This window comes from Lycorma delicatula, chromosome 8 (genome assembly GCF_047948215.1).
Source record: "Lycorma delicatula isolate Av1 chromosome 8, ASM4794821v1, whole genome shotgun sequence".
Taxonomy (NCBI): Eukaryota; Metazoa; Arthropoda; class Insecta; order Hemiptera; family Fulgoridae; genus Lycorma; species Lycorma delicatula.
The window spans coordinates 137,755,105-137,782,392 of NC_134462.1; the positions used below are offsets into that span (position 1 = coordinate 137,755,105).

General features: G+C 33.0%; 1 protein-coding gene across 6 annotated transcripts in view; it reads right to left on the reverse strand.

Annotated features, from left to right (window-relative positions):
- Positions 1–27,288, reverse strand: part of LOC142328852 (RNA-binding protein Raly) — a 938,200-nt gene that overhangs the window by 24,544 nt on the left and 886,368 nt on the right. For all 6 annotated transcript variants that reach the window (XM_075372956.1, XM_075372952.1, XM_075372958.1 and 3 more), the window contains one exon: positions 7,370–7,557. In XM_075372956.1, the coding sequence (XP_075229071.1) occupies positions 7,370–7,557 (188 nt within the window). The remainder of the gene's footprint in view (positions 1–7,369; positions 7,558–27,288) is intronic.

Below are 27,288 nucleotides of genomic sequence, written 5' to 3' on the forward strand. Positions count from 1 at the left end.
AGAAACATCGACTTTATAATTATGCTGAACATAAAATTTGGAACTGAAAAGGGAGTAGGTCTTCGATATAGTATTTTATACACTGAATCTGAATATGTATTCCGTACACCCCATCACGTAACGTTCTTGAGTTACAATCCCTTAAATTTATTTGTAACAATACAATTTATTTATAACAATACAAATAAGTTATTACGTCTGTATGTTTGCTTATTCACATCTGATTTATATTGTGATGCGTGCAGTAGACCTATATTTGATGCATAACAGTCGAATGATGTCATTTCATGTCAAGTCATGTGTAGAATTATCAGCGAATCGAGTAACGAGTAATTCAACGCGATGAAACTTTCTTCAGTATGAGTTCAGCTGGTACGACTTGCAGTGTTCTTTAGTCGTGGTAGGGGTTTTATCATACACCCATCGGGTCGGTCTAGTGGTGAACGCGTCTTCCCAAACGAGCTGATTTGGAAGTCGAGAGTTTCAGCGTTCGTCCTAGTAGTCGGTTATTTTTACACGGATTGGAATACTAGATTGGATACCGGGTGTTTTTTGGTGGTTTCAATTAACCACACATCTCAGGAACGGTCGAACTGAGACTGTACAAGACTACACTTCAGTTATACACTTATACATATCATCCTCATTCATCCTCTGATGTATTATCTGAAAGGTAATTACCGGAGGCTAAACAGGAAAAAGAAAAGTGGTTTTATCATACACATATTATAAAGATTGTTTTATAAGTGATGCCTTAAATCTGGGGAATGATTTTTATGACAGAACAGCTTTTGGAAATATCTTAATGTACATTAAAATTTGTTAAGTTGTGTCTGTGTATGTTTCGCGCTGTGTTTTATTGGCACTCCTTGGTGAAACAATTTTTCCAAATAATTTAAGCAATTAAGTATTTATAAATTAAAACTTAATTATTTTTTATAATTAAGTATTTGTAAAATATTTCAGTTTACTTTTATTCGATAAAACATTCTGAATTTTACAACGAATAAATTCTCCAGATATTGGGCTTGTAAAAATTCTCCAGGTATTTTTTGTTAGGTTTACAAAGAATTCACCATAAAAATTCAATGAAAACCAGTATAAAATCTGCTGAAACTCCCTACAAACATTATTTTGACCGTCCCTTGGGAGAGCGAAATAAATCCTGGGCTCCACAAGTAGTGTGCATCAAGTGCTACGTTAAACTAACCCGACGGTTAAAAGGAAAAAAAGCATTTGCCTTCTGGCGTACCTATGATTTGGCGAGAGCCTACTAACCATTATGCTATTTTTGCTTAAAAAAATTTACCGGTTTCGGTACAAACAATAAAAGAAGTATCGCATACCCAAATGTTCTATAACCTGAGAGGCTAGATCAGCACAGGCTGCGGTGTGAGTGAGCAGCTGCCTTTCAGGGGTTTGAAGGGCGCATGGAGCACACAGAGGAGGTGGAATTGACGGCTGAACAATTCGGCCGGGCCATTAAGACCGGCTGCGATAGCGTCCTACGGCGGCCTCGGCCAATGGACGGACCCTTAGGTAGGGGTAAGTCCGCTGCGGAGTGACTGGAGCCGTCTATTAAACGCAGGCAGAGACCCGGGAAAAGTGGTGGTCCTCTGACCTCAGCGGGCCACGCGCATTGGTTAGGTCCGCTAGGAGAAGATACCAGCATCGCCCCCTAACGGGGATTATCGTTGATGACGTGAACGCTAAGCGTCTGCGGATCTACCCAGAACCAGCCAGATTAAGGCTCCAAGCGCTTTAATATGGTGGACAGGTACTTGTTGGCATTCAGCGACCTAGGCTTGGCAGCGAATTGCTGTCTAGACGAAGTAAATTTCAATTGATGGATGTCATATTTATTTTTAGTAGTTGACGGGGTGCGCCGACCCACTTTAGTAAATATGACTGGTGAGCGGTTGGGACACGTAAGCCGGTGATGTTTGGCACCGCGCTTAGTCCGCTTACGCTGTTAGGTAAGCTCTAGGAGCTACTTAGGATAGGATTTCGAGGCTCATTAGCCGTTTGCGGCACAGACATTCGGCCATATGCTTTAGGGCGACCGAATAGGCTGGTGGTAGGAGAAATGCCAAGCAAACCGTACCCAAATAATCGTTCAGCTATAAGAGCGGTACTTCATGGTGTTGATTTACCGATTCCGATCGCTCAAACTTCTCGGAAAGAAATTTCTGATTCCCAGAAGGCTCGACCGATGAATCCTCAACTTCAATAGATATTAATCGCATTCCAAAAGAATCAAATACTGAACCTCGCCTCATCGCATAAGCACAATTGAGCGACCTAATCGGTGAGTTTTAATTGTCAAAACAACAAGCAGATCTCCTAGGTTCACGTCATAAAGGATGGAAATTATTAAACAAGCATACTAAAATTTCAGTATATAGAAATCGAAACGAAAATTTACTAAAGTATTGTAGAAGAGATGATTTCATTTGTTCCTACGGTGAAATTAGGGGGCTAATGTCTGAAATGGACATCGGATATGTTATTCATGATCGGCATTTAGTTATAGACTCATCAAAAAGAAGCTTAAAGGGAGTGTTGTCGTTTAACTCGAATAAGTTTTTCTTCTATATCGGTAGCACACGCTGTAGGAACGAAAGAAACATATGAAAGTATGTCAAAAATTTTAAAAGCTATAAAGTATGATGAACACCCATGGCAAATCATTGCTGGCCTGGAAGCGATAGGGCTTCTTCTCAATTTCCACAGTGGCTTTACAAAATATATGTTTCTTGTGTTTTCGGGATACTCGGGCTACAGATAAACACTATACAGTTAAAGACTGGCGAAAAAGAAATCGGTTTACCCTAGGAATGGAAAATTTTTTCAATATTCCCCTTGTCGAAGCAGTTCGTATAGTTTTACCACTTTATACATTAAACTAGGCCTGATGAAAATTTTTTAAAAGCATTAGGTAAAGATGAGACGACTTATTTAGCTGATTTTTGTTTTTTTAAATTAAGTGAAGAATAATTAAAAGAGGGAATATTCATCGGGCCACAAGCAAGAAAAGTAATTCGTGAAAATATGTTTGATAGCAAACTGAATCCTAAGAACTAACTAGCTGCATGGAAGTCATTCAAAGATGTTGTTATTGGTTTTGTTGAAAACAAAAAACTGATAACCATGATTAGATTATAAATGAACTTTTTGTGAACTACAAAAATGTAGGCTGCAGAACGGCATTGAAAATTCATTATTTACATTCTCATTCGGACTTTTTTCCTTTAAACTGGGTGATATCAGCGACGAACAACGAGAAAGGTCAAGATCAAGATATATTGCGAATGGAACAACGTTATCAAAGCAGATGGGATGATTCTGTGATGAGTGACTACTGCTGGATGATAAAAAGAGAAGACTTCACTGAACACAAAAGGAAAATTAATTTAAGATTAACGTAAAAATGAAGATAGCAATTTAATTGTAATTATTATTATTATTTTTGTATTGTATACAAGTTTCTCAATATTTTAAAGTCGTAACTAAAAGTCTGAGGGCGAAGAAGAAGAACTGATTTCCTTTTAAGATTCAACATAAAAAATACATTTTAATTCACCTTTTATCTCGGTTCCAAATTATTACTTTTTTCTTTTGTTGACCTGTGTTGTCTTCAAATTGTTGGAATTTTAATGAGGAAATTATTAAGTTTAATGATCATCACATTTTAAGCCTGATATCAGTTTCGTTCGTATCAAGAAGCAAGGTGCGTTGCTTTGTTTGATGTACGTGCTCACATTTTTGTTTTGAATGACGCTCTTCTTACATTCAACTATCATCTAACGAAAAAAATTGTACCAACAAGTGTGTAAAAAATTGTATTGTGTACGTGGTTTATATTAATATTTATTATTTTGTTTGAAAAAATCTACTGTAGACATAAGGTTTTTTGAATTTTATAAAAATAAATAAGTATAGAATAAATGTTAACAACGTACTGTTAATAGTAGCCATACAATTTATTATGTACCGTTGTTAGTTCAATTTTTTGTCATTATTTTTCTTTATTTTGATTTTTGTGGTATCATAATGTTTTTATTATTTAATTTCTGTTTATAAATATTTATCTAAAATTATATTTGTGTTTTTGGCATAAAAAAGGAAAAAATTGGGAGAGCTGTGTTAAAAAATCACAACTCAAGAAAACAGCTAAAAATGTTCAAGATTCTGAAGCTTTTCGTTGTAAAAGTTTTTGTTGTTAGTACGCTAGATTCATGAACATTATTTAGATACAGTTGGCAAAAACATTTAACAAAATCTTATGTAATGAAACATAAACCACGTAAAATTTTCGTGGGGGTCGCAGGCCCACCTATTTTCTAGTCTGTAGGTAATAGATGGTTTTATTTCCTTAATATTGTGTAAAAATATAAATGATAATGAATGTAGTTAAACAATTTGTCAATAATCGCATCACCAAGGGATGATTTCAATGAAGGTTACATGCTACAAACATTTTATAACCTAATTGGTAGTTATGTTAGGATGTAGGGAAAAAGAGTTTTTTTTCTGTTCAGTCTCTGGAACCACCATAAGATATTACTTCAGAGGATGAATGACGATGAAGTATGAATGAAGTGTACTCTCAGATCGACCGTTCCTAAAATGTATAGTTAATTAAAATCCAACCACCAAAGAACATTGGGCCGAGGAGTCTAGAAGAGGTACTTGGCGAACTAGACAGATTCCATTAATGGTATCACTTGACGTGGAAGAATGCATTCGGTACAATAGCATGGAGACACATAAATATGGCCATGGAAGAGAAGAGAATCAGCTCGTACCTGCGGAGACAAATTGAGAAATATCTCAATGAAAGAAGGTGTAAGATTAGTACACAAGAAGATGAAGTACACTTCAGTATGTCAGGCGGTGTGCCATAAGGTTCTGGGCACATTACTATGGGTCCTGGTCTTTGATGGCGTACTTAGTTTAAGGTATCCAGAAGGGGGTACAGCTTATTGCTTATGCTGATGATGATTTAGCTGTGCTCGTACAAGCTAAAACAATGGAAGAAGTTAAAGATAAGATAAACCTGTCACTAGAAATAGTAGCTAGATGGTTGCATACAAGAGGGTTACAATTATCTGTGAATAAGTGTAAATCAAGTTCACCGGATGTAAGGTACTAGAATCGGTTGATATACACATCGATGGTCACAGAATAGTGGAAGTACAGATGCTAAAATATTTGGGAGTCACATAGCAGAAGAACTGTCGTTTTACAGAACATGCTTTAAAAATATGTCATAGTGCAGAAAGAATGATGAGAGGTTTGAATGCGTTAATGGGAAAGAAGAGAGCACCAAGGGCTTCAAAGAGAAGACTTCTTGCGTCGACAGTGACTTCTGCAATGTTGTATGCCATTCCGGCACGGTGGTCAGCATTCCATATTGGAAGGAATAGAGATAGAATGAAGAATATACACAGAGGGGTACTCTTAGGAGTTGTATCGGCCTACAGAACGGTCTCTTATGAGGCCCTCTCTATCCTTTCTGGAGTTTTCTCTATAGATCTTATCGTTAAATACAGAGTTGAGAAATACTTAGGCAGAACAGATAATGAAGTAAAAGAAGAGATATATAACTTATGGCAGCAAAGATGGCTGGATGCAGGGGTAGCTAATTGGACTAGATTATTAATACCTGACATATTAATATGGACAAGTAGGCGTCACGATGAAATGGATTATTATGTTACACAATTTTTAACAGGGCATGGTTGTTTCAATGCATATCTTTATAAAATTTCCAAAAGAGATCAGCCTATTTTGTGGCACCTCAAAATGGTATATTTTGAGGTACCACAAATGGCAGGAGTTAAAGCAGTATGCAGGTATTAGAGGGAAAACGCCGAAGGAAACAGTTGACTATATGCTTGATAGTGAGGTAAAATGGAAAAAGGTTGCTGATTACATAAGAACAGTTTTAAAGCAAAAGAATATAGATGAAAGAAATATGGGTTTTTTTTTTTTTTTTTTTTTTTTTTTTTTTTTTTTTTTTTTTACTAGTTTGTTAGGCGGGGTGGACAGCCTCAGCAGTGAGAGCCAGCATGCTTAGGTGTGCTGGTTTCAATGATCTGCTGAGGACTCCTTGGGTGTGTTTGGTAGGAATAAAAAATATCAAAAGATCCATAGGCCACACCACGGCATTGAGGTATGGGTGGTGCCATAAAGGACAAAAATGAAATAAACCTCAAAATAGCCACCGGTTAGCCCGACCTGCCATGCCGGTATATTGCCGGTAGGTGGGGAGGGCTAATTAGAGTAACGGACACTCCCCTGGGTGGTGTAATACCACCAAGTCGGTCCGGCCCAGGGGAGTAGTTGGAAAAAAAAAACCACCAAAGAACACCGGTATCCACGATCCAGTATTCCAATCCGTATAAAAGTCTTTACTAGGATTTGAACATAGTGAAAAAAGTCAATAAAAAGGTTCCAGTGAAAAAGAGCCTTTCTTTCTTTTTCCTGTTTAGCCTTCAGAGGATGAATGAGGATGATATGTATGAGTGTAAATGATGTGTAGTCTTGTACAGTCTCAGTTCGACCATTACTGAGATGTATGGTTAATTGAAATCCAACCGCCAAAGAACACCGGTATCGACGCTCTAGTATTCAAATCTTTGTAAAAATAACCGACTTTACTAGAACTTGAACGGTGGAACTCTCGACTTCCAAATCATCTGATTTGGGAAGAAATGAAAAAGAGAATGGAATTTTAATTGACAACGCAAGAGGACATTTTTTAAAAATAAATCGTAAGAAAATTTTTTTGTGCATACAAATGGCGCCTGTTAAGGTAAGAAAAATATGTAAAAATGACCTTTTGCTATGATTTTGAATCCAAATGAAAAACACATAATTATCAAACTTTTTTATGTTTTAATTTACAGTAATTTATGATTGTATTTTGATAAGCAACATAATTATCTATTATTAACAAAAAAAAAAAAATTATTTTGTGTTTTAAAAATATAGACAAAATTTGTCAAATTTTTTTTATTGGTCTAACCAATAAATAACTAATTCTCTCATAATTGTGTTGAAAATTTTTTATTATAAAAAAATTGATAATATCTTTTATATTTAAGTATTGGTTTTAGACTTGGAAGGAGAAATGAGAGCGAAATTTTTCATCTACCTTTAACTCGAAAACGTAATTCTTTATTTTTTTTTATTTGTAGAATGCATTTTTGAGACATATCCTCCTCTTTCTTATGGGATATCCTCCGTTCTCTTCTCTATCGAAATATTTTATTTAATGTTTTGTCGAATGAAGGAGGTTTTAAAAAAATTATTTAGTACGTGAATGATTTAATCGTTTTTTACCGTTAAGTATTTCACTTACTGTATGTTTTGAGCTGACCAACGGAAGGTGCTGGCGATAAAGATGTTGTTGAGGAAGATGTCTTAATATTTGCTGTTTTCACAACTCTTACTGGAGCAGGTACTGTAGCGTGTGTTGTCATCAAACGTGGTCTTTTCAGTGGAGGTACTAATCTTGGAGTCGCAAATGTGGCAGCTTGTGCGTAGTAACTGAAAAAAAAAATCATTTACGTTAAAAATTTTAATTCGACTCGCGTTATTTTTTGAAGTTTATAAATAAAATTTCAATTTAATCTACTAGTTATAAGCGTACTAATTCACTCAAGACGTTGGTTTTAATTTTCTTTACAAAATTTAATCGCTTGTTTTCTTACTGTCCGGGTGATTCAAAACGGACTTCACAACTATAAAAGCATATAAAAATTTATTGAATAACTTACAGATTCGATTGAGGTCTCATTTTATACGAAAACACATCAGGTTTTGATTCGTGTCGTTCATTGGAACCGAATTTGGCCAGTAGCGCTGTTATCAGTGTTGATAAAAATGGATACATTCAAGTTTAGATTTATATACGATATGAGTTTATTAATAAATAAAATGATAAAATTCCTATCTATTTTTTTCTTCTTTTACGGTTGGTAAGCAGAATATATAGGTATGTATATAATTCTATCAATAGAAATTTTAATTCTTCAGCTGTGTGTTTTGGTTTCACAATTTGCTGTCAGCAACTGCAGTACAAAGTAATTTTCGTAGCGATTGCGGTAGGGAGCCTCCTAGTAGGCACACGACTTACTCTTGGCACCAAATCTTCGCCGAGACAGGTTGTTCTTCCGTACAGAACGGATCGTTCTTCTTCTAGGGAGCAACCGTAAACGGTATTGTTTATCTGTGGACATGCTTAAAAATGTTCTAATTCCTCAGGTAGACGATGACGACCGAAACGGGCGCCATTAGCATCGGCAAGACGGAGCCCCCACCTCGCTACACGTAGAAGTCCGAAATTTTCTTCATACTCTATTCCCAGACGGATCGTTTGAGAAGGTCCAATTTCAAGGCAAAGTTCTTCCCAGATTTGACCCTGCTAGACTTTTTCTTGTGGGATTTCATTAAAGATCGGGTTTATATACAACCTTTGCCTGCCGATCTTGTTGAGCTAAGACTTCAAATTAACGACTTCGAAATTTCAGTGGGATATATGTCTCATTACAAATAGAAGCCAAATCGACCCAAATTGAATGATAGATGCAAACGTGATGTATTTTTTTATGAAATGAGACCTCAACCGACTCTGTAAGTTATCTCAATAAATTTTTATATGCTATTAAAGCTGTGAAGCCATTTTTCAATCAACCGTTATTTCTTGTCATTGAGTTTCCGATCGATCTTTAAAGATATTTGTATGAATACATATTTATAAATAAAATGTGTATTTGTTATATATTAACTCGTCCAGTTCATTATTACCTTTCTATTTTAGGCATTTCTTGTTTTGTTTTTATAATTATTTTAATTAGTTAGTCTTTTATCTACCTTTTTTTATCTTTACTTCCACTCAAAGGCTTCCTTTACAAACCACGCTGGCTGCAGTATTTTTAAGATTTTGTTTCTCCTTTTATATCGTTCTGTTTACAGCCTTTCTAAAATATTGTTAATTGCTAGTGATTTACTTATAATGAAAAAGTTTATAATCGTATATTTGGGACCAAAACTACATACCCGGTTATCGATTCCTAAATAAGAAATGTTGTTCTCGATAAATGCAGATCGCTAGCATTATTTCATGCGAAACGAATTGCTGACTATTTCATCTGCGCTAATGTTTTTAGAAAAGTTTATTAGTACTTTAGTTTTATATACTATCTGAGTTTATTAATAAATAAAATGATGAAATTTCTATCTATTTTTTCTTTTACGGTCGATAAGCAGAATATATGTATGTATATAATTCTATCGATAAAATTTTTAATTCTTCAATTAATTTTTGTATCTTCTGCTGATATTATTTTGAACCGATTAGAAAATCTTATCGGACAACATTGAATTACGATAACGGTGTATATTTTTTAGTTACATACAATATCGTAGTAATGACTTATTAATATTTATAAATATAAGGCGGTAAAAACGATGAGTTAGGTACATATTAAAGCTGCTGAATATTTTGTACGTTAGTCTAATTTTAGAAAGGGAATTACGAATCGAACGGTAAAGGGATTTTGAAAGAGAGGTAGATTGAGAGGGGATGACTGATGAAAGGTGTATATATGTTCTGTTTAACGGATCAAAGCGAGTATCAACACGGACTGTGATATCACACACGTCATTCGATAATAATTCATTTGTTTCTACCGATGTAAAAACAAAAGCATTACTACTTGATGACTATTAGCCTCACTAATAATTCAAATCAATCTTTTTCTATATGATATCGGTGATTGCTGTATTAAAGCGGTATAATATTATCGATTATTTATTATATTTATAAAATTATATCAAATAATTTATATCGATATATCAAATACTATATTAGTGTTTGTACATTCAACAATCACTTTTCTATCGGTTACAACAGTTGATAAGGCACAGAGTGTTCTGACTGTAAATTCATAAACGGCATTTGTACTACTGTAAATACCGGCATTAACAACAATGAATTAATATAAAAATTACAAAAAAAAAAAAAAAAAAAAAAAAACAGGGAAATAAAGATTTAACAAAAACTATTTACAAAGTAGCATACAACTATTTTCCGTATAAAATTCACATACACAATCAATAAAGTCGATTTATTTGTAGGTTCTCTACAGAACTGTAACAAATAGGCAAACAGGATGCAACTTTTAACACTTCGCTCTACCACTAAATCCACTTTTCTAAACACCTCGTTGAAACAAGTCACACGTATGCAAATAAGAACACAATGAAAATCTCCCACATAATGAACAAAGGACGCAACTTAACACTATTTTACAACCCAGAATACATAGAAAAAAAACACAAAAAAGAAAAAAATATACAGTAGACGTTTTATTTCTTAAACGGTAGGTGACGTATATTAAAATTTAAAAATCATAAATGAACTAATTCTCAAGTATATTATTCCAAAAAAGTATATTAAATATTCATTAATTTATTTATTAGTTACCGTTTCAGCTTATCTATTAATTTAACTTTTTATTTCTACTATTTAAGCAGATTATGTTTAGCATTAGAACAATAGATGAACTAATCAGTTATTTTTGTAAATAATTATTATACAGCAGCAGTAAGATGAAACTTCAAAAGTTGTTTTCATAAGGGTCGGTGGGTATTTCAAGAGATATACAGAACACATGAAGGGTTGTTTTCTGTAAGGGTGAAGTGGGCTAGAGTTAAGCACCGGGAAAGAGAGATTCTTTAGAGTTAACGAGTCATTTCACTCTTACACTTGCAAGGGTACTATACCCGCTCTACTAGAATGACATTCTTGAATCTCTCGAATAATTTTCACGTTATTTTGTAGTATATTAGTAACATTTTGCGCACGGTACTTATTTTTTCGACGAAATACTTCTATCCGTATATTTATTGTTTATTTATAAGCATTATTTACGTGTTTAAGATGAGAATGTGAGATGCTAATAATTCTTACATTATACCTAAAAAATTCACGTATATTCCAGCATATCTTATGACTGAGAAACATCTGACGGATAAGAAGATTAGTCGGAGTTGCTTTCTCTGAGAGAAATGATGTTTATTATATAATCTGTTCGTATACTGAATATCAAGAAGGTGTTACTTGTAGGTCTACATCTTACCTCCATTTATTCAGGCTTGGCAAGCTGATACATGTTTACGGAGGTCACCTTTTAAGTTTTTACAAACGACCACTAGATGGTGCTGTTGAGATGTGACACTACTATTGCTGTAAAATTGAACTTTTTTATTGTTACAACAGCAGCAGCTCAGAAATCGGCCGAGTAATTTGTTTACAGTGAGCGTTTAAAAAAAACAGTTTTGTGAAAAATGGAATTTCACGTGAAGGTTTTCGCAGATGATGTTTTACGATTTTAGTAGGAGCCTAACTCGACAACAGTGCCTCGAATCGCTTCGTTCAACTTTTGATAATGAATCGCCATCAGAAAAAACTAATTACAATTAGTTTGTAGAATTTCGTCGCGGTCGTGCTTCCGTCAGCGATGAATTTCGCGAAGGTCGACTAAAATCGGTAGTTTCAAAAAAACATCGATACTGTGCCCAACATGATTAAAAGGGGTAGGCGTGTGACTTACCGTAAGGTACAGGTATCCTTAAGCATATACAGTAGTCTACAGTACATTCGATTTTGCATGAACAGCTGTGAAAAAGATCTGATCCCGATGGATTCCGCATAATTTGACTGAAGATCAGAAGCAGGCTCGTGTCAATCTGTGTAAGAAAATGCTCAAAAATTTCGACCAGGGCATGCAAAATCCGTATACAATATTGTAATAGGGATGAAACTTGGATACATTCATACGAGCCGATTATTAAGCAACCGACAATCAACAGTTTGGGTGTTTCAAGATGAACCGAATCCAATAAAAAAGATAGCAGCCGTGCTTTAGAGTATAAAAGAACGGTTAATACTGAATAGTATACGACAATTTTTTTGCAAAAAGTCATCAATAAAAACAGGAAAAACAAACGAAAACGCCGCATCATTCTTCATCATAAAGCTAGCTCATGATCGATTCCAGCTCTCACACAGCACGTGAATTACAAACAGAAGTGCGTGGATAGGGAGTTTCATTATTTCAAGAAGCTGTTGAATCCTTCAAAAAACATGTTTTTGAGGTACCGACTTCAGAATGGAAAACTGTTTCGAAAATTGGTTCGAACGCAAGCAGACGAATATAAATATTAAAGGCAAGTAAGTCTTTCTTAAATAAGAAACAACAAAACGATTTGTACTAAAAAAAATATTTTCTTTCATTATTTTTGTAAATACTTAAAAGGCGGCCCTCGTGTTCTGCTCATACAATACATTTGGTTCTGCGAAGAAGGCAGATTGAAACCAGTTCACACATAAATTTCCATATAAAGAAACCTAATATGGTGAGATTATTCTTCTTGAGAGTGACTGATAGTTAATGGTAGGTTGCTTCCTACTGTTGTGGTTATAGAACTGAATATTTATTCATTAATAAATATTGTACAATTCAAAAACTGAATTTTTTATTCCTTACGTAATAAAAGTTTTGAAATTTTGAGACATCTATATGTATTTAAACGTTAAAATTAATTTATAATTATAAAAAAAAGTCGTTAAATATTCTTGCCTTGAAACTTTTATCACGTATGTTTTGTATATTTAATGGAATTCTATTCTGTTTATAGAGAAGTGGATAATTTAGTAGAATTAATGATAAATATAGGGAGAAAATATGCGGTACACTAAAACAGAAAACGTGCATTAGAGAGGTACTAGGAGGGTTTGAAAAACGTTAATAATTCATTTTAAATAATTTGGCGTTAATTGAAAGATAGTAGTAATATAGAAAACAGGGTGATTTTATATTGTTATCTGTAGTTACAAAAAGTTCCGAGTGACGTTAAAAACGTTGCTAGGATTACGAGTCTAAAGCTGCATCTCTGAAATAGCGTATAATAATCTATTTGTTTTAGATATGGTATCAATCCATACTACGATTATATTCATCGACTAATTTAATAGTTAAGAATATTCTTACAGCATTTCCATCTGCTAATTCGTCTGTTAAAGGTACCCTCCTTTCGCAAATCATTTCCAATCGGTCAGTCGCAACGTTAACAAAATCGTAAGTTATTTAATATGTGTAAATCGATGAGCTCCATGTGATTTCTTTGTCTAATGTATATTGTTGTCTCAAAAATTGAAAACTGATGCCGCAAATCTATTTCTGCTTTATACCAAGGAGGTTGAACAAAACACCAATGGCCTTTGACTTTACCACCAAAAAGAAGCACATTAACTCCGCCGAATAAGTTATTGCTATTAATCGGGTCACAAAAAATTATGAAATTGTTATAAAAATAAAAAAAACCTAAAATAAAAAAAATGCAACCGACATCAAAATGTGATAAAAATAAGAAATAATTACGTCCAAGTACTTAAATAATTCCTTAGATTATTTTTTAAATCGGCGCCAACTTATGTGGTGTTTGAATGGACCTATATCTAAATAGGATAGATAAAAAGATTTATGTTATATCCAGAAACTAATTTTGTAGAAGGCGCCGATTCAAAAAAGTGTCTAAGGAATTAAATATTTGGATGAAATTATTTCTTATTTTTTAGCGTATTTTGATGTCGGTTCCAGTAAAAAAAAAAAAAAAAAAAAATATTATTCTGCATATCTACGTTATTTATTTTTGTTTTTATTTGCATTATTTCTTCTTGTTCTTAAGTTATTTATTTTGAATACAAATGCACAGGTTGACGGGCCTTCGTAGCGCTAGCGGTAGCGTTTCGGCCTTTCATCCGGAAGTCCCGGGTTCGAATCCCTGCCAGGCATGGCATTTTTCACACGGTACAAAAATTGCCATCCATTTCCTCCTCTGAAGCAATACTTGATCGGTGGTCCCACAGCTTAAAAAAAGAATATAGGTCTGGTATAACTAAACAATATTTGGATCACGTAAAAAAAAAAAAAATTTAAAGATATATAACGTTATTTTATAGATAATATGTTTAATTTTTTATTATTCATAATAAAATATAAAAATTATAACGAAATCTAAATTTTTGTATGTGATAAATTTCTTATTCTGTCATCAGATTTGTATTAATGGATTAAAAAAAATAAACATAGCAATCTCGATGGCAAAAAAATAAAACAAAAATCCTATTTTTCTATCAAGTTGACATAAAGGCTGACAACTGACGGTTATCCAACTTTTATTCACTCGCTACCTTATTATCAGCAAGTCAGACAAAAAACAAGTACATATCAATTTTCAGTAAAAATACGTCAGGCAGAAAACAAAGTTCTGTGAAAAGCGGTAGGTACTCCATTTTATACGCAAATGAATTTATTTTTTTATATTTAATAGAATCTATATAAATGCATATATATTTCAGAACATTTCATTTTTACAGGTTGATTGCTATACCCAAAACAGCACCTTCTGACTACATTGTTAAAAAATCTTTTCTCCCGATCTTTTTTTCTATCCAATCTACACATTTTCTATACGAAATTTCATTCTGTATTAAATTTTGTGTAAATATAATATATAAAAAAGTAAGGCGTAAGAAAAGCCTCATAGCATTTCAGTGACAGACGCAAAATGTAAGTCACATCGTTAATTTTTACTTTCCCATCTAGATAGCGTTATAGCAGAGCTGTAGCTGTAGAAGGGAAAGTATTGTAATCGGTCCGATTTGGGCATATGCGGTTTTCACCGGATCTTGACGTTTTGACACCTAAGGAACCCAAAAACCGGATGGAAATTTTCCGGATGTTAATTTTCGTTTATACGCATACACACACAGACGCGCGCGCGCGTGTGTGTGGGTGGTGTTCGGTATCGGCCTCTAAATCACTTATATCTCCAGAACTATTGAACCCATTTTGACCAAACTCGGTCATATTACTTCTAAATATGGGAAATTGATGCTATTAAATCTTCAGTTTAAAAGATCAAAGGTACAGCAAGGTCACGCTCAGTATCTCGAGTTTCCCTTAATTAAGGGCATGTTTTGCTTAGGCGCATTTTTTAACGATTAAAAAATAACAATATTTGCAAAAAAGAATTTTTCTAAATCGCATCTCTACTCCAAAAAATGCTGTGTAGTCGTCTGCTATCTTGTGACGTCATATGTGAACAGTAGAATTAAATAAATGAATAATACTTTTCTTTCTTTTTCTGTTTAGCCTCCGGAAGCACCGTAAGTTATTACTTCAAAGGATGAATGACGATGATATGTAGGTGTGTAAATGAAGTGCATGCAGTCTTGTACAGTCTCAGGTCGACCGTTTCTGAGATGTGTTGTGGTTAATTGAAACCCGACCGTCAAAGTACACCGGTATCCACGATGTAGTATTTAAATCCGTATAAAAGTAACTATCTTCACTAGGATTTGAACCTTTGCGAAGATACGTTCACCACAAAACCAACCCGGTGGGTAAATGAATAATACTTAAAGTGCAAAAAGGATACTTGATCTGTCTCGAACTCAATCGCCCGGTCGACTTTGTGCCTAGCGAGTTAAGCCTTGCGGCTACACTAGTCTGCGACCGTACAAGTGAAATTTGTTCAATGTAAGTTGCAAAATTACATTAGTTGAATTAGTGCCGACTGTCGCCGCTAGTACCGCCACATCCAAGCGAATTAAATGCGGTATGCGCGCGCGCTTTAATTAAAAACATCGAATCAAATAAACGAAAAAATATTATTGATACAAAATAAGTATTTAAAATTAACGTATGTATGTGTAAGCCGTGCATCTGAAGCGACCCGCAATTGTAGGATTTTCCGGAACGCGGCTTTAATTGCGTGACGGGAAAGTCCTACAACTGTGTCGGCAGCTTTTTTTAATAATATATAAATTTATACCAACTTTTTTCTTCTAATCGATATTATTCGTGGAATTTTGGAAATTTTAATTTATATTATAAACACAAATTGTTCTGCGATTGAAATATGTTTTATAACATATACATATAACGTATAATAATTAAATAAACAGGGTTATAAATTTATAAATAGGATTAATAAGTTTGTATTTTATTTTTTGTGTCAGTGTTAACGCAATAAAATATTTTTAAGTATATTATAAAATGGATTTATAACGAATAAACATCGAAGGTATTTTTTATAGAGGCAAATAGCTGTATATATGTATATATCATTATCTGAACGACGATGTAAAGATCTAATGACGTGTGTAAGTGGCCTTTAATTGGCACCCCCATTCAAAGCATGTCCAAGATGACATCATTATTCATCCTTGATAAAAACAAGCTTTTCTACCTCCCACCACCCACCACCCACCTTCCACCTACCATCGCACTCCTGTCAAATACTTTCCTCCCCTGCATAGTAGAGGTTTCGATTGAATCTCGTTCGCTTCCCGCTATCCATCATATTGTCTGACACCTCACTCCGTGTTCTATTATACTATACACTGTGTCTACTAATGACGAGCAGTTCTCTATTCATATTGTTAACAATTTTCTTTTTTTATATAGATAAAAAATATATTATAAATTGATTTTCTTTGCGTTAATTTATTTATTTAGTTTCTGCCTACTTTTGACGTTTCATCGATCGATATGTGCAAACTGATTTTTTTATCTTTGCCTTCCATTACTAAATAGGCAAGCGATCTGATATCTAAAAGAATATATTTTGATTCTTTATCGACTAATATAATTAGTTTGTCAAAACGTCTGAAAATGTTAATTTTCTTTTTCAGTAAAAGCTGCTATTGTAGATTTTATTAAGGAAAGTCAGTGTGAATTAAAAAAATCGCTATTTTTATTAGCGATAAAATCTGTCAGTTGAATCTTTACGGTATTTGTGTAGAGCTTAAAATACACAAAATAAACTTTTAAATCATTATTACCCTTTCCAGTTATTTATTATCCTATTTATGACGTAACTTATATAATTTTTTCATTGAAAGAAAGAAAAATTATTATTAATGCTTAATAATAATTCAGCTCTGCAAAACAGAGCTGAAAATGTTTCAGATTAGCAGAACTTAAACTTTTCTAAGCCCCTCCTCTATTTTAAAATAATAGGCTTCCCTAATATCTCCTCAGATCTTCATCAGAAAAAAATCAATTTCAAAATCACAAGATAGCAGTGAAAAACTCATAATTTTAAATTATATTTTTGTTTAGGTTTTCCTTTCTGTTAAAAATGGAATAAATTAGCGCGATAAGGTACAACAGTACATAAAATTAACAAAATTTATTTGAACTTACATCAGTTAACGGAATATTCATTTACCATAGAAAGGGAAATTAACCGTAAAAACTTTTTCTTCATAATCTTTGGAGGTTAGTTAATTATCTGACCCGTAAGGTTTTCGTTTTTTTTTGTAATCGGTTAACTGACCTGTTTTGAACAAGAAAATTAATTGCTTTACCTTTAAATTTGGCTACACTGATCGAGTAATGTTTACAATTTACCGATAAATGTTTTTCTTATTATTTTTAATGTAACATAGCTAATAAAAATATCAAATAAATCTTGGGAAAACAATCTAAAGGGACATAATTTCATTCATGTTAACATAAGAAACATCTTCTCTAAAACTATTGCGCCAGTTTGTTTCTTTCATTTTTTGTCTAAGTAAATTCAAATCTAATTTTATAATTTAAAAAAATACTTCAGTTTGTAAAAACATTCCTAATTCTCAAAAAAGTAGTTTCTTGAAATATGTATATAGCTCACTTATTGTTATGAAAGTCAAATTTGCTGAAAAAAATGTTTCTTATTTGCTGAAAAATATTATTTTCGAAAAATCACAGAAAAATAAAGAACTTTGGTTTTGATAAAAAAATTTTGAATTTTGATAAAAGAATAGTGAAATCGTTAATATGCGATTCCAAATTGCCTTACAATTTCTATATAATTCTATAACAAAAAATAGGAAATAAAGTTTATATCAACGTAGGTTAGAAAACGGTTCGTTACAGAGTTTCAGCTCGCGGAACATTTAGACCTGTTTTCTCTTCGCTTTGTGAAATTAAACCGTATTAAAATTCGTGGGGTACAAATTGACGGGGAAAATTTGGTGCTTCCTTAGATTCTTAGATTTTCGATCTAAGAAATTGAATAAAACCGGCCCCAGACCTCTATTTCACTAAGGTATTAAGAAAAACAGGGTATAACACGAAAATATTTTGTCGGAAAATACACTTTTTTAGGTTTGCGATAAAATATCGTAGTTTATTTATCATTAAACAGATAAAAATCTCTAGTTAACTTTGTAGAGAATTTAACTTTGAGAAAATCAATGTACATAACGTCTATTAAAATTAAACACGAATGTGAGAAGTTCAACTTTAATTAGAAACAAAACCCACAAACTGGATCGGAAAAGTGGTACGATTTTAAATAGTACAATTTACATAAAACGGCTAAAAAATTTAAAAATATATTTAAAAAATATCCTTCAAAAACATATTAAAAGTTTTTATTTTTTCATAGGTTGGCGATAACAGGTGATCAACAATTAAGTTTAGTCTAGCATTTGAATATTCATTCGAGTGGTGTTTGTGCTGTTACTGTTAGGTCTGTCGTTCACCATTCGCTTCTTCCCAAATCAGCTGATTTGGAAGTCGAGAGTTTCAGCGTTCAAGTCCTAGTAAAGTCAGTTATTTTTACACGGATTTGAATACTAGATCGTGGATACCGGTGTTCTTTGGCGGTCGGGTTTCAATTAACCACACATCTCAGGAACGGTAGAACCGGGAATGTACAAGACTATACTTCATTTACACTCATACATACCATTCTCATTCATCCTTTGATGTATTATCTGAACGGTAATTACCGGAGGCTAAATGGAAACAGAAAGAAAGTCGTTCACCATGGGTGATACTAGAAATATATTTTCTTTTTGAGGGAGCAGGAAGCAGGGATAAATGTTTCGCGGGCCGAAACTCGCTAACGAACCCTTTTCTGACCTATGTTTATATGAACCTTTTTCTCGTTTTTTTTTTGCCGTGGAATCATCTCCCGAGAGATTTCTGTGTAATTTGGAATCAACAGTATTTTTGGAACAAAATACTGGAAATTTATCAAATTCTTCTTCTTATTTCATTTCTTTAACCTTTCTTCCCCCATCTTCCCTACTTTTACAAACACTAATAATGTTTTCAGATTCCCGCACTTGCTCACTCATTCCTCATCAAGATATTTTTAGTACTTTCATTTTTCTCAGTCCGGGTTGAAGCCCTAAGTAACTCAGATTTTACATTTTATAAAGGTTTACATTTTATACAGGTTAACAAACACTTAACAGGGTTGTTATGGATTCTAGGCCGTATAAACTAATTCATCCTCTGGTTACTATTCCGAAACTTTTCGTGCAGACATTTTGTTTTAACACAACTGGATTGTTCAATACAGAATTACGTGAACTACTCTTAGCTGCAGGAAAACTGTTTTAACGAGTATAATTTCCTGCGGTAGAATAACAGATCTGTTATATTTTCAGAAAGTATGTCACTGTAGCACGGCCTCAACATCAATAAAGCTATGTAAACTGTTTAGTTTACGAACATAATTTTGAATCGTGATTTTAATTACTTTTGGGCTTCGGTTTTTCCAAACATTGAGAAATACATAGCACTTGCAAAAATATTTACGTATCAAGCAGGATAGGAGAATTGCGAATACAATCAAATGAATAGAATCACTCCACCTACTATTTTTATCCTAAAGAGCTCTTCAGTATTCATAAGAAATACACGAATTCGTCAACCTTACGTGGTGAGGTATTTAAATACTAATCTAAATAAAAAAAAGTTAATCTTATCTGGAAGGCACTACTGCCATACGCAACAAACAAAAGCAATTACTCGTAAATAACAACGATCAAAATCTTCAATTTTCAAGAAAATGTAACAATTATTTCCGAAAAACAAACTACTAATGAACAAAACGATGCTTTAAACTATCGGTTTATACGAAGTACATCAAATAACGCCAATATTAAACTGTTTCTGAGATTCCAGTTAAATCTTGAGTCATCATAAACTCACAATACTAAGTAATATGATATAATAATATGTGTGCTACAGTGATAGACCGAAATTAGAGAATTTCAATATTCTCCGGTAAATTTGATTAATCGCCTCCAGTGGTGGAGAATAACTTACATAGTTTATGTATGTAACGTTAATTAGACGAGGTTAGCGAGCGTTGGTTATGTTTGGCTTAAATTTAAACTTCGTTTTTCTTTTTACGAGGGTTTCTGGTAATCTATTTACCGTAGAGATCGGTATCGGGTATCGTATTGACATATTCCGACAAAGGTTCGAATAAGCAAATATTTCGGTCTTTCACCGATGTATTTGGTATGTGTCACCGAAGAATATCGACGCTAATATCGGTCTTTCACGGTAACATATATATATCATCATAATAATATGCAAACACATGGACACCTGCCATAAATAATGAATTAAACAAAACGTAAGTACGTAAAAAAACTAGTAAACCATAAAAATTCACAGGAAGAAATTGTAAGTTTATCCACTTATTTTAACGACCATTATAAACATTTTTATGAATATCAAACAGAATTTTCCCAATCAAAACTGAAACATTCACCACACCTGTTTGTGGTTTTTGTTAACGGAATATATCCTACCCTACTAAACTGCATTTGTATGTGTGTCTGTGTGTCATCTTCCTTAGCTTATCACCGGAATGTACCGATCACTAGCGGAAAAACCCTATTCCTTAGTACATGTCTCGTGGTGGTCAGGTGTGTACCTGTTACATTATTATATGTCGATATACCGTATATATATCGAAATTACATCGAAGTTATGGTAAAATTTAGTACTTTTTAACCGGATCCGAATTTTCGGAAAAAAATCGCAAATATCTCGAAAACAGTCTATCCTAACGCCCTGAAAAATTTCTTTGACCCCCTTGACGAAAATTTCCTCCGCTCCTAGCGGTACCCATCGGATGATAATATTTTCAAGTGCCTCCGGGGCGCCGTTTGGAAATTGGTGAGGGGGTGCGATGGGGTGCCACAGTAATATCTCAGCAACTGCTCGTCCGATTTTCACGATTCCAACGGCGTATGTACCAGCAATTCGAGCGCTAACTGTTTAACTCATCGGGTACATTCTCGATCGACCGGATCTTGATTATCCGGACCGATCCGATCTTTCGCTAAATAAATTCAAGCCTGTGAGCTAGCGCTGCTGTAAAGTATAAACTTAGACTAAAAAATACAAAATAAAAAATATTTAAAAAATTCTTTTTAAAAACCACTCAAATGAACTAAAAAGTAGAAAATAAAAAGTTTGTAAAACAATACTCTTAAATTACAGGCACTAAAATGTAAAAAATAATTTTAAGACGGTATCTCAGAACGGATTTGACAACAAGCTTTGATGGTGATATGTAAGATTACGTGAAAGTCATAGCTTCAAAATTTTAATTTGAAGCTATGACTTTCACAAAAAAATATTTAAAAATAAAATATACAAAAAAAAGGTAAAATTATTTTTTACTTTTTAATGCGTTTAATTTAATAGTGGTATTTAAAAATTTTTTTACATATTTTTTATTTATTTATGTGAATTTTTTCTTCATAAAATAATGAACTATAACCAAAAAGTAGGCACCGAAATGTACCGATCACTAACGGAAAATCCCGATTCGTTAGTATCAATTTCTAGAGTTAATTTTCTAATTTAACTTTCGCTATATCAATTTTCATCATTAAAAAAAATATATATATATTTTTACACAATAGATAATCAATTTTGGGCACCTAATAATCCCATTCCAAGACGCCGCCCGCCCGGGGGGTCTAGCTGTGGGGAGGCGTACCGTGGGTACGCCCTGCAGTTAGTTATTAACGTGAAATATGTAAATTGAATTAAAGAAAAAAATACTATTTTTTTTTTATTGGTGGAGATTCCACATCCAGTTCTTTAGCTACCTAATCTTACCATCAGAAGTCGTTAGTTTATTTTAATTTATTAAATATTATGTATTCATAATTTACGTTACTGTGTATTTTTTAAATTAATTTTACGTTACTTATTAACATAATTTTAAAATAAGAAGCTCTTTAAAAAAAGAAAAAAATATATATTTAAGGTGTGCAAAAACGTATATATATATATATATATATATACGTTTTTTATTGACTAAAATGTAATGTATATTTTTAATATTATTCTAAGATTTAATTTTAATTTAAATAATAATGAATGGTAAAATAAAAGTACGGAATGTTTTTACGACTTACAACGTATTTTAATCAAGTATATGTTTATTTATTTATCTATTTTTTTTTAGCTGTGTCGCATTTGTGGATTAAATATGTATTTGGTAATTATGATCTAAATTAAAAAAAATAATTCAGCAGTAGCGTAATAAAAAATAAATTATGTAAACAAGATAAGTACGAGTATTTAAATTTGGTTTAAACAATAACAGTTTATCTTAATTATACAGTTTTACAAGAGAGTTAGTTGAAACTCTACTTTTCCTTTGATCTTACACTTATAAAAGAAATTTTTATGATATTATCCACCCTACTTGAGTAATTTTACTTTGTTCTTTTTTTGCCACTTAATATTTCCTTTGCCCTTATAACTCCTTACAATAAGTTAATCGCCTTACAAATAAAAGACGATTTATTATTTCTTTTGTTTACTGTCGTAAAATAACATTGTATGTCATCTGATATAACATTTAACAGCCCTCATTATTTTTTGTACAATGATATTTATTTGTTTAAAACCAGTATTCTATATGATCTTTTTCTTCTTTGTTTATAAAACAATATTTATTTACTACCATTTCTGGTATCGCACACCATCACCATCACTACATAAATGTGCGCGCTCTTAACTTTGTATGTTTGTATTTCCTGCATTTAAGGTAGGTTAATTGCAACTAATACAATTATTTCTTAGTCAATATTGCATAAATATTTCAAAAGGAAATATTCGTTCAAATTATTACTTAATTCATGAAATATCGATAACTTTTTCCAGATATTAGGTAAAAAGAAGACTAAACGTTCTTCATATCTTAAACTTCCCTGAAGAAATATATATGTACATGGAATTGTTTTTTAATCTCCTATTTTATCAATTTTTCTAGATTTAGTTTAATAATAAAATATGTACAAATTCCCTTAAAAACGCTTATTTATGAGGAGATATATACAGAACGTTTGGAAAGTTGCTGCGGGTTGTAACCAAGGAAGTATAATGAAACTTTCTTAATTTTTTTACTTTGTATTTTTATTTCATTATTTTGTAGAAACGGATATTATAATAACTGGAATAATTTATAAAAGGTGTTCAAAATGACTTCCTCCGACATTAATACGACACTGCACACGTCTCAATTTATATTCAAACACTTTAACCGGCGGATATACTGGAATGTTTCGTACGTATGCCGTTGTTAGGGTTTTTAATTCGTCAATTGTGCGTCATTGCGATATACTGCTTTTTTCACTGTTCCATAGAAAGTAATCAGAGGGGTCAGATCAGGGAATCGAGCAGGCCTGAATGAATCATTTCCCCTCGAAATGATTCATTCACCGAAGAAATTTCGTTAAAACGTCACTGACCTGTTAGCTGTGTACGCTGTGGCGCCATTTTTTTTGGAATCAACCGTAATTGAGTTACACTTCTGTTATCTGACTAATGAAGTTTGTTAAACAACACAATAACGATCACTATTAACTGTATTTTCAGAAAAGATTAGACACACAATGCGCGTTCTACTCGCATCGAACCAGACTCCAATTTTCGCTTCGTGTAAAAATTATTCGTGTAATTCATCGCAGTAAGTTGTCGACCACATTCGTGTATTTTGTGAATTAATATACCCTCCCAGATGAAACCACGCTTCATCTATAAAAACGTAATGTCGAGGATACCTACGGAATTTTGGTCGATAAAACGTTTAAACATTGACAATAATAATGTCTTTCGGCATAATCTGTAGATTTAAATTCTTGAACACGCGTTACTTTGTAGGGGAAAATGTTCAGTTTTTATATCTTGCTGTTGTGCTGACTTACGCATTGACATTGATGGATTTTCAGTCGTAGAATCCGAAATATCAAGCAGCAACTGTTCGTTTAGTTTAGGTGGTTTTCGGCTTAGATCAACGTCTTCAACATAGCTTATTGCCCGAATTTTTTCAATAAGAGTTCGAACTGCATCGCGGTGAAGAACAAGAGTGTTTGGAAACTCTTCAGAAAACTTGAGCTTTACTAAATCAGTATAATTGTCATCTTCACGTAAGTGTTTAACGAGAAAAATGCGTTCCTCTACCGAAAGAACCGTTACTTTTCTCGCAACTGTTGATTCCGATAAACGATACAACACGAAACTAAACGAAATACGTTCAAACACAACTCAAAGACTGATGTCTTGGTTTATTACTGAGCAACGCTTAACGAACCCACAGGGCAACCGACCTAATGCCGAAAGAACAGAATGCACCACAGTTCTAAAGCATACTGCACAGAATCTTTCCGAACCCACTGGATAATATTTTACCGCTTATGATTCAAACGTAGAAGATAAATAAATTTTTTTTTTTGTCATTTGACTGTTTTTGTTTTTGTTCAGTCATTTGACTGGTTAGATGCAGTTCTCCAAGATTCCCTATCTAGTGCTAGTCGTTTCATTTCAGTATACCCTCTACATCCTACATCCCTAACAATTTGTTTTACATATTCCAAACGTGACCTGCCTACACAATTCTTTCCTTCTACCTGTCCTTCCAATATTAAAGCGACTATTCCAGGATGCCTTAGTATGTGGCCTATAAGTCTGTCTCTTCTTTTAACTATATTTTTCCAAATGCTTCTTTCTTCATCTATTTGCCGCAGTACCTCTTCATTTGTCACTTTATCCACCCGTCTGATTTTTAACATTCTCCTTTAGTACCGTATTTCAAAAGTTTCTAATATTTTCTTCTCAGATACTCCGATCGTCCAAGTTTCACTTCCATATAAAGCGACACTCCAAACATATACTTTCAAAAATCTTTTCCTGACATTTAAATTAATTTTTGATGTAAACAAATTATATTTCTTACTGAAGGCTCGCTTGTGCTATTCGGCATTTTATATCGCTCCTGCTTCGTCCATCTTTAGTAATTCTACTTCCCAAATAACAAAATTCTTCTACCTCCATAATCTTTTCTCCTCCTATTTTCACATTCAGCGGTCCATCTTTGTTATTTCTACTACATTTCATTACTTTTGTTTTGTTCTTGTTTATTTTCATGCGATAGTTCTTGCGTAGGACTTCATCTATACCGTTCATTGTTTCTTCTAAATCCTTTTTACTCTCGGTTAGAATTACTATATCATCAGCAAATCGTAGCATCTTTATCTTTTCACCTTGTACTGTTACTCCGAATCTAAATTGTTCTTTAACATCATTAACTGCTAGTTCCATGTAAAGATTAAAAAGTAACGGAGATAGGGAACATCCTTGTCGGACTCCTTTTCTTATTACGGCTTCTTTCTTATGTTCTTCAAAAATTATATAAATATATATATATATATATATATATATGTAGGATATTTTTGTAGCATCTAAACCATCAAAAATACATTTAATGATAGAAAAATTAAGCTAGTATTAATCTATGCAAGTGGATTGTTGAAAGAATAACTGATAGGTATCTGGTATTTTAACAAAAATTTGAAAAGAGTTTTGAAACCTACAAAGCTAGATTTGATGATGTCACCTGGAGTAACTCATAGGAGAGAAAAATAATATTAATGTAGAGGTAACCAGCAACGAATAATTTGAGGGTTACCGTAGAAATTTTATTAAATGTATTAGATATCGTAATTGTATGGTTTTAAAGATCCACGTTGTCTCAAAACCCGTGAAATCAGAATTACAATGAAGGTTAAATTTTGTATTATCTTGGACAACGGAACGTAAACGGATTTTATGAAATTTGGCCTTAGACGGATAATTTTTGTGACAACAAAGAATCGTCAGTCAGTTGACAATATTAAAAAATTTAGTTTTTAATAAAATATAGGTCCACTTTTATAAAATATGAATAACAAGGAATTTTTTTTTACCACAAAAAAAACACACTGCAATTGTTGCGGAATGTTAATGTTGGCTTTTCTTTTTGCAACTAGGTGGTTAAGGATGCCCTGAAAATTACTGTTCAGTCATTGGTCGTGTAAAACGTTACGGGTCGTGTCAAAGACCTGTATTTTCGTGACAAACTATATTTTGGATCCCGCAATTGTTCATAATACAGTGTGATACGGTTTTTTAACGCTTATTAAGTTTGTATGCTAAAAAGTACATCAATATTTGAAAGTATTATAGTATAGTTACTTTCTTTCACATTAGTTATTCATTTTTTTTTTTTTTGTAGGTTATCTGCCTTGGAGGTTAGTTCCATTCCGGTAAATGGCGGTTGGTGTTCTCGAAGCTCCTAGTTTTTTTCTAAATTATAGTGGTAAAAATGTGTTTTTTTACTGTTTATTTTGTGTAAAACGCTAGTACTAAGTGCGGTAGTCATTCTGATACGTTAAAAATTAATTTCCGTTCGTTAGTTTTAATTTCATAGTGTGTTAAATATGGAACGTGTTATACTTGTGGCCACGTGCTCGCTAACTTTTTCATTCTGTGAATTATAACTATAAGTTATAATTCGGTAGATTGTAGTTCGGTAGATTGCAGCAAGACAAGTAAGTTGATATAAAATCCTGATTAAAATTTTAGTTTTTAGCCCTTTACGAAGGGACTTCCGGTACGGCCACGTGCTGGCTAACTTTGTTGTTTTTCATGATATATTTTTTTAAATGACTATAGTGTATTAGACGATAGTTTCCTGAGTGCGGTGATATCATTTGTTTGTAAAAAACATTTTTTTTTAACCAATTAAAGGGGACTTCCGGTGGTTGACTTTCTTGTTTGATAAGCGATCGGCATGAAATTTTTACAAGTTACACAGATATTGATTACGATTAAGTCTACACATAAATTTTTCGGATTTCTTTTTGTATAAATTTTCCAAGTACGCAAGTAGTGCGGAAAGGTGGATTTTGCGTCAATATACATAATTTATGTTTATTTTTACTTTATCAACCTAGATTTTTTAATAGGTATTTGTGGTACCAGTTACGCTTTAGGATAAATTAATCCACTTACATAACAATAATTCCCTGCGCCCCTCAAAAACTTATTTTTATTTTATTCC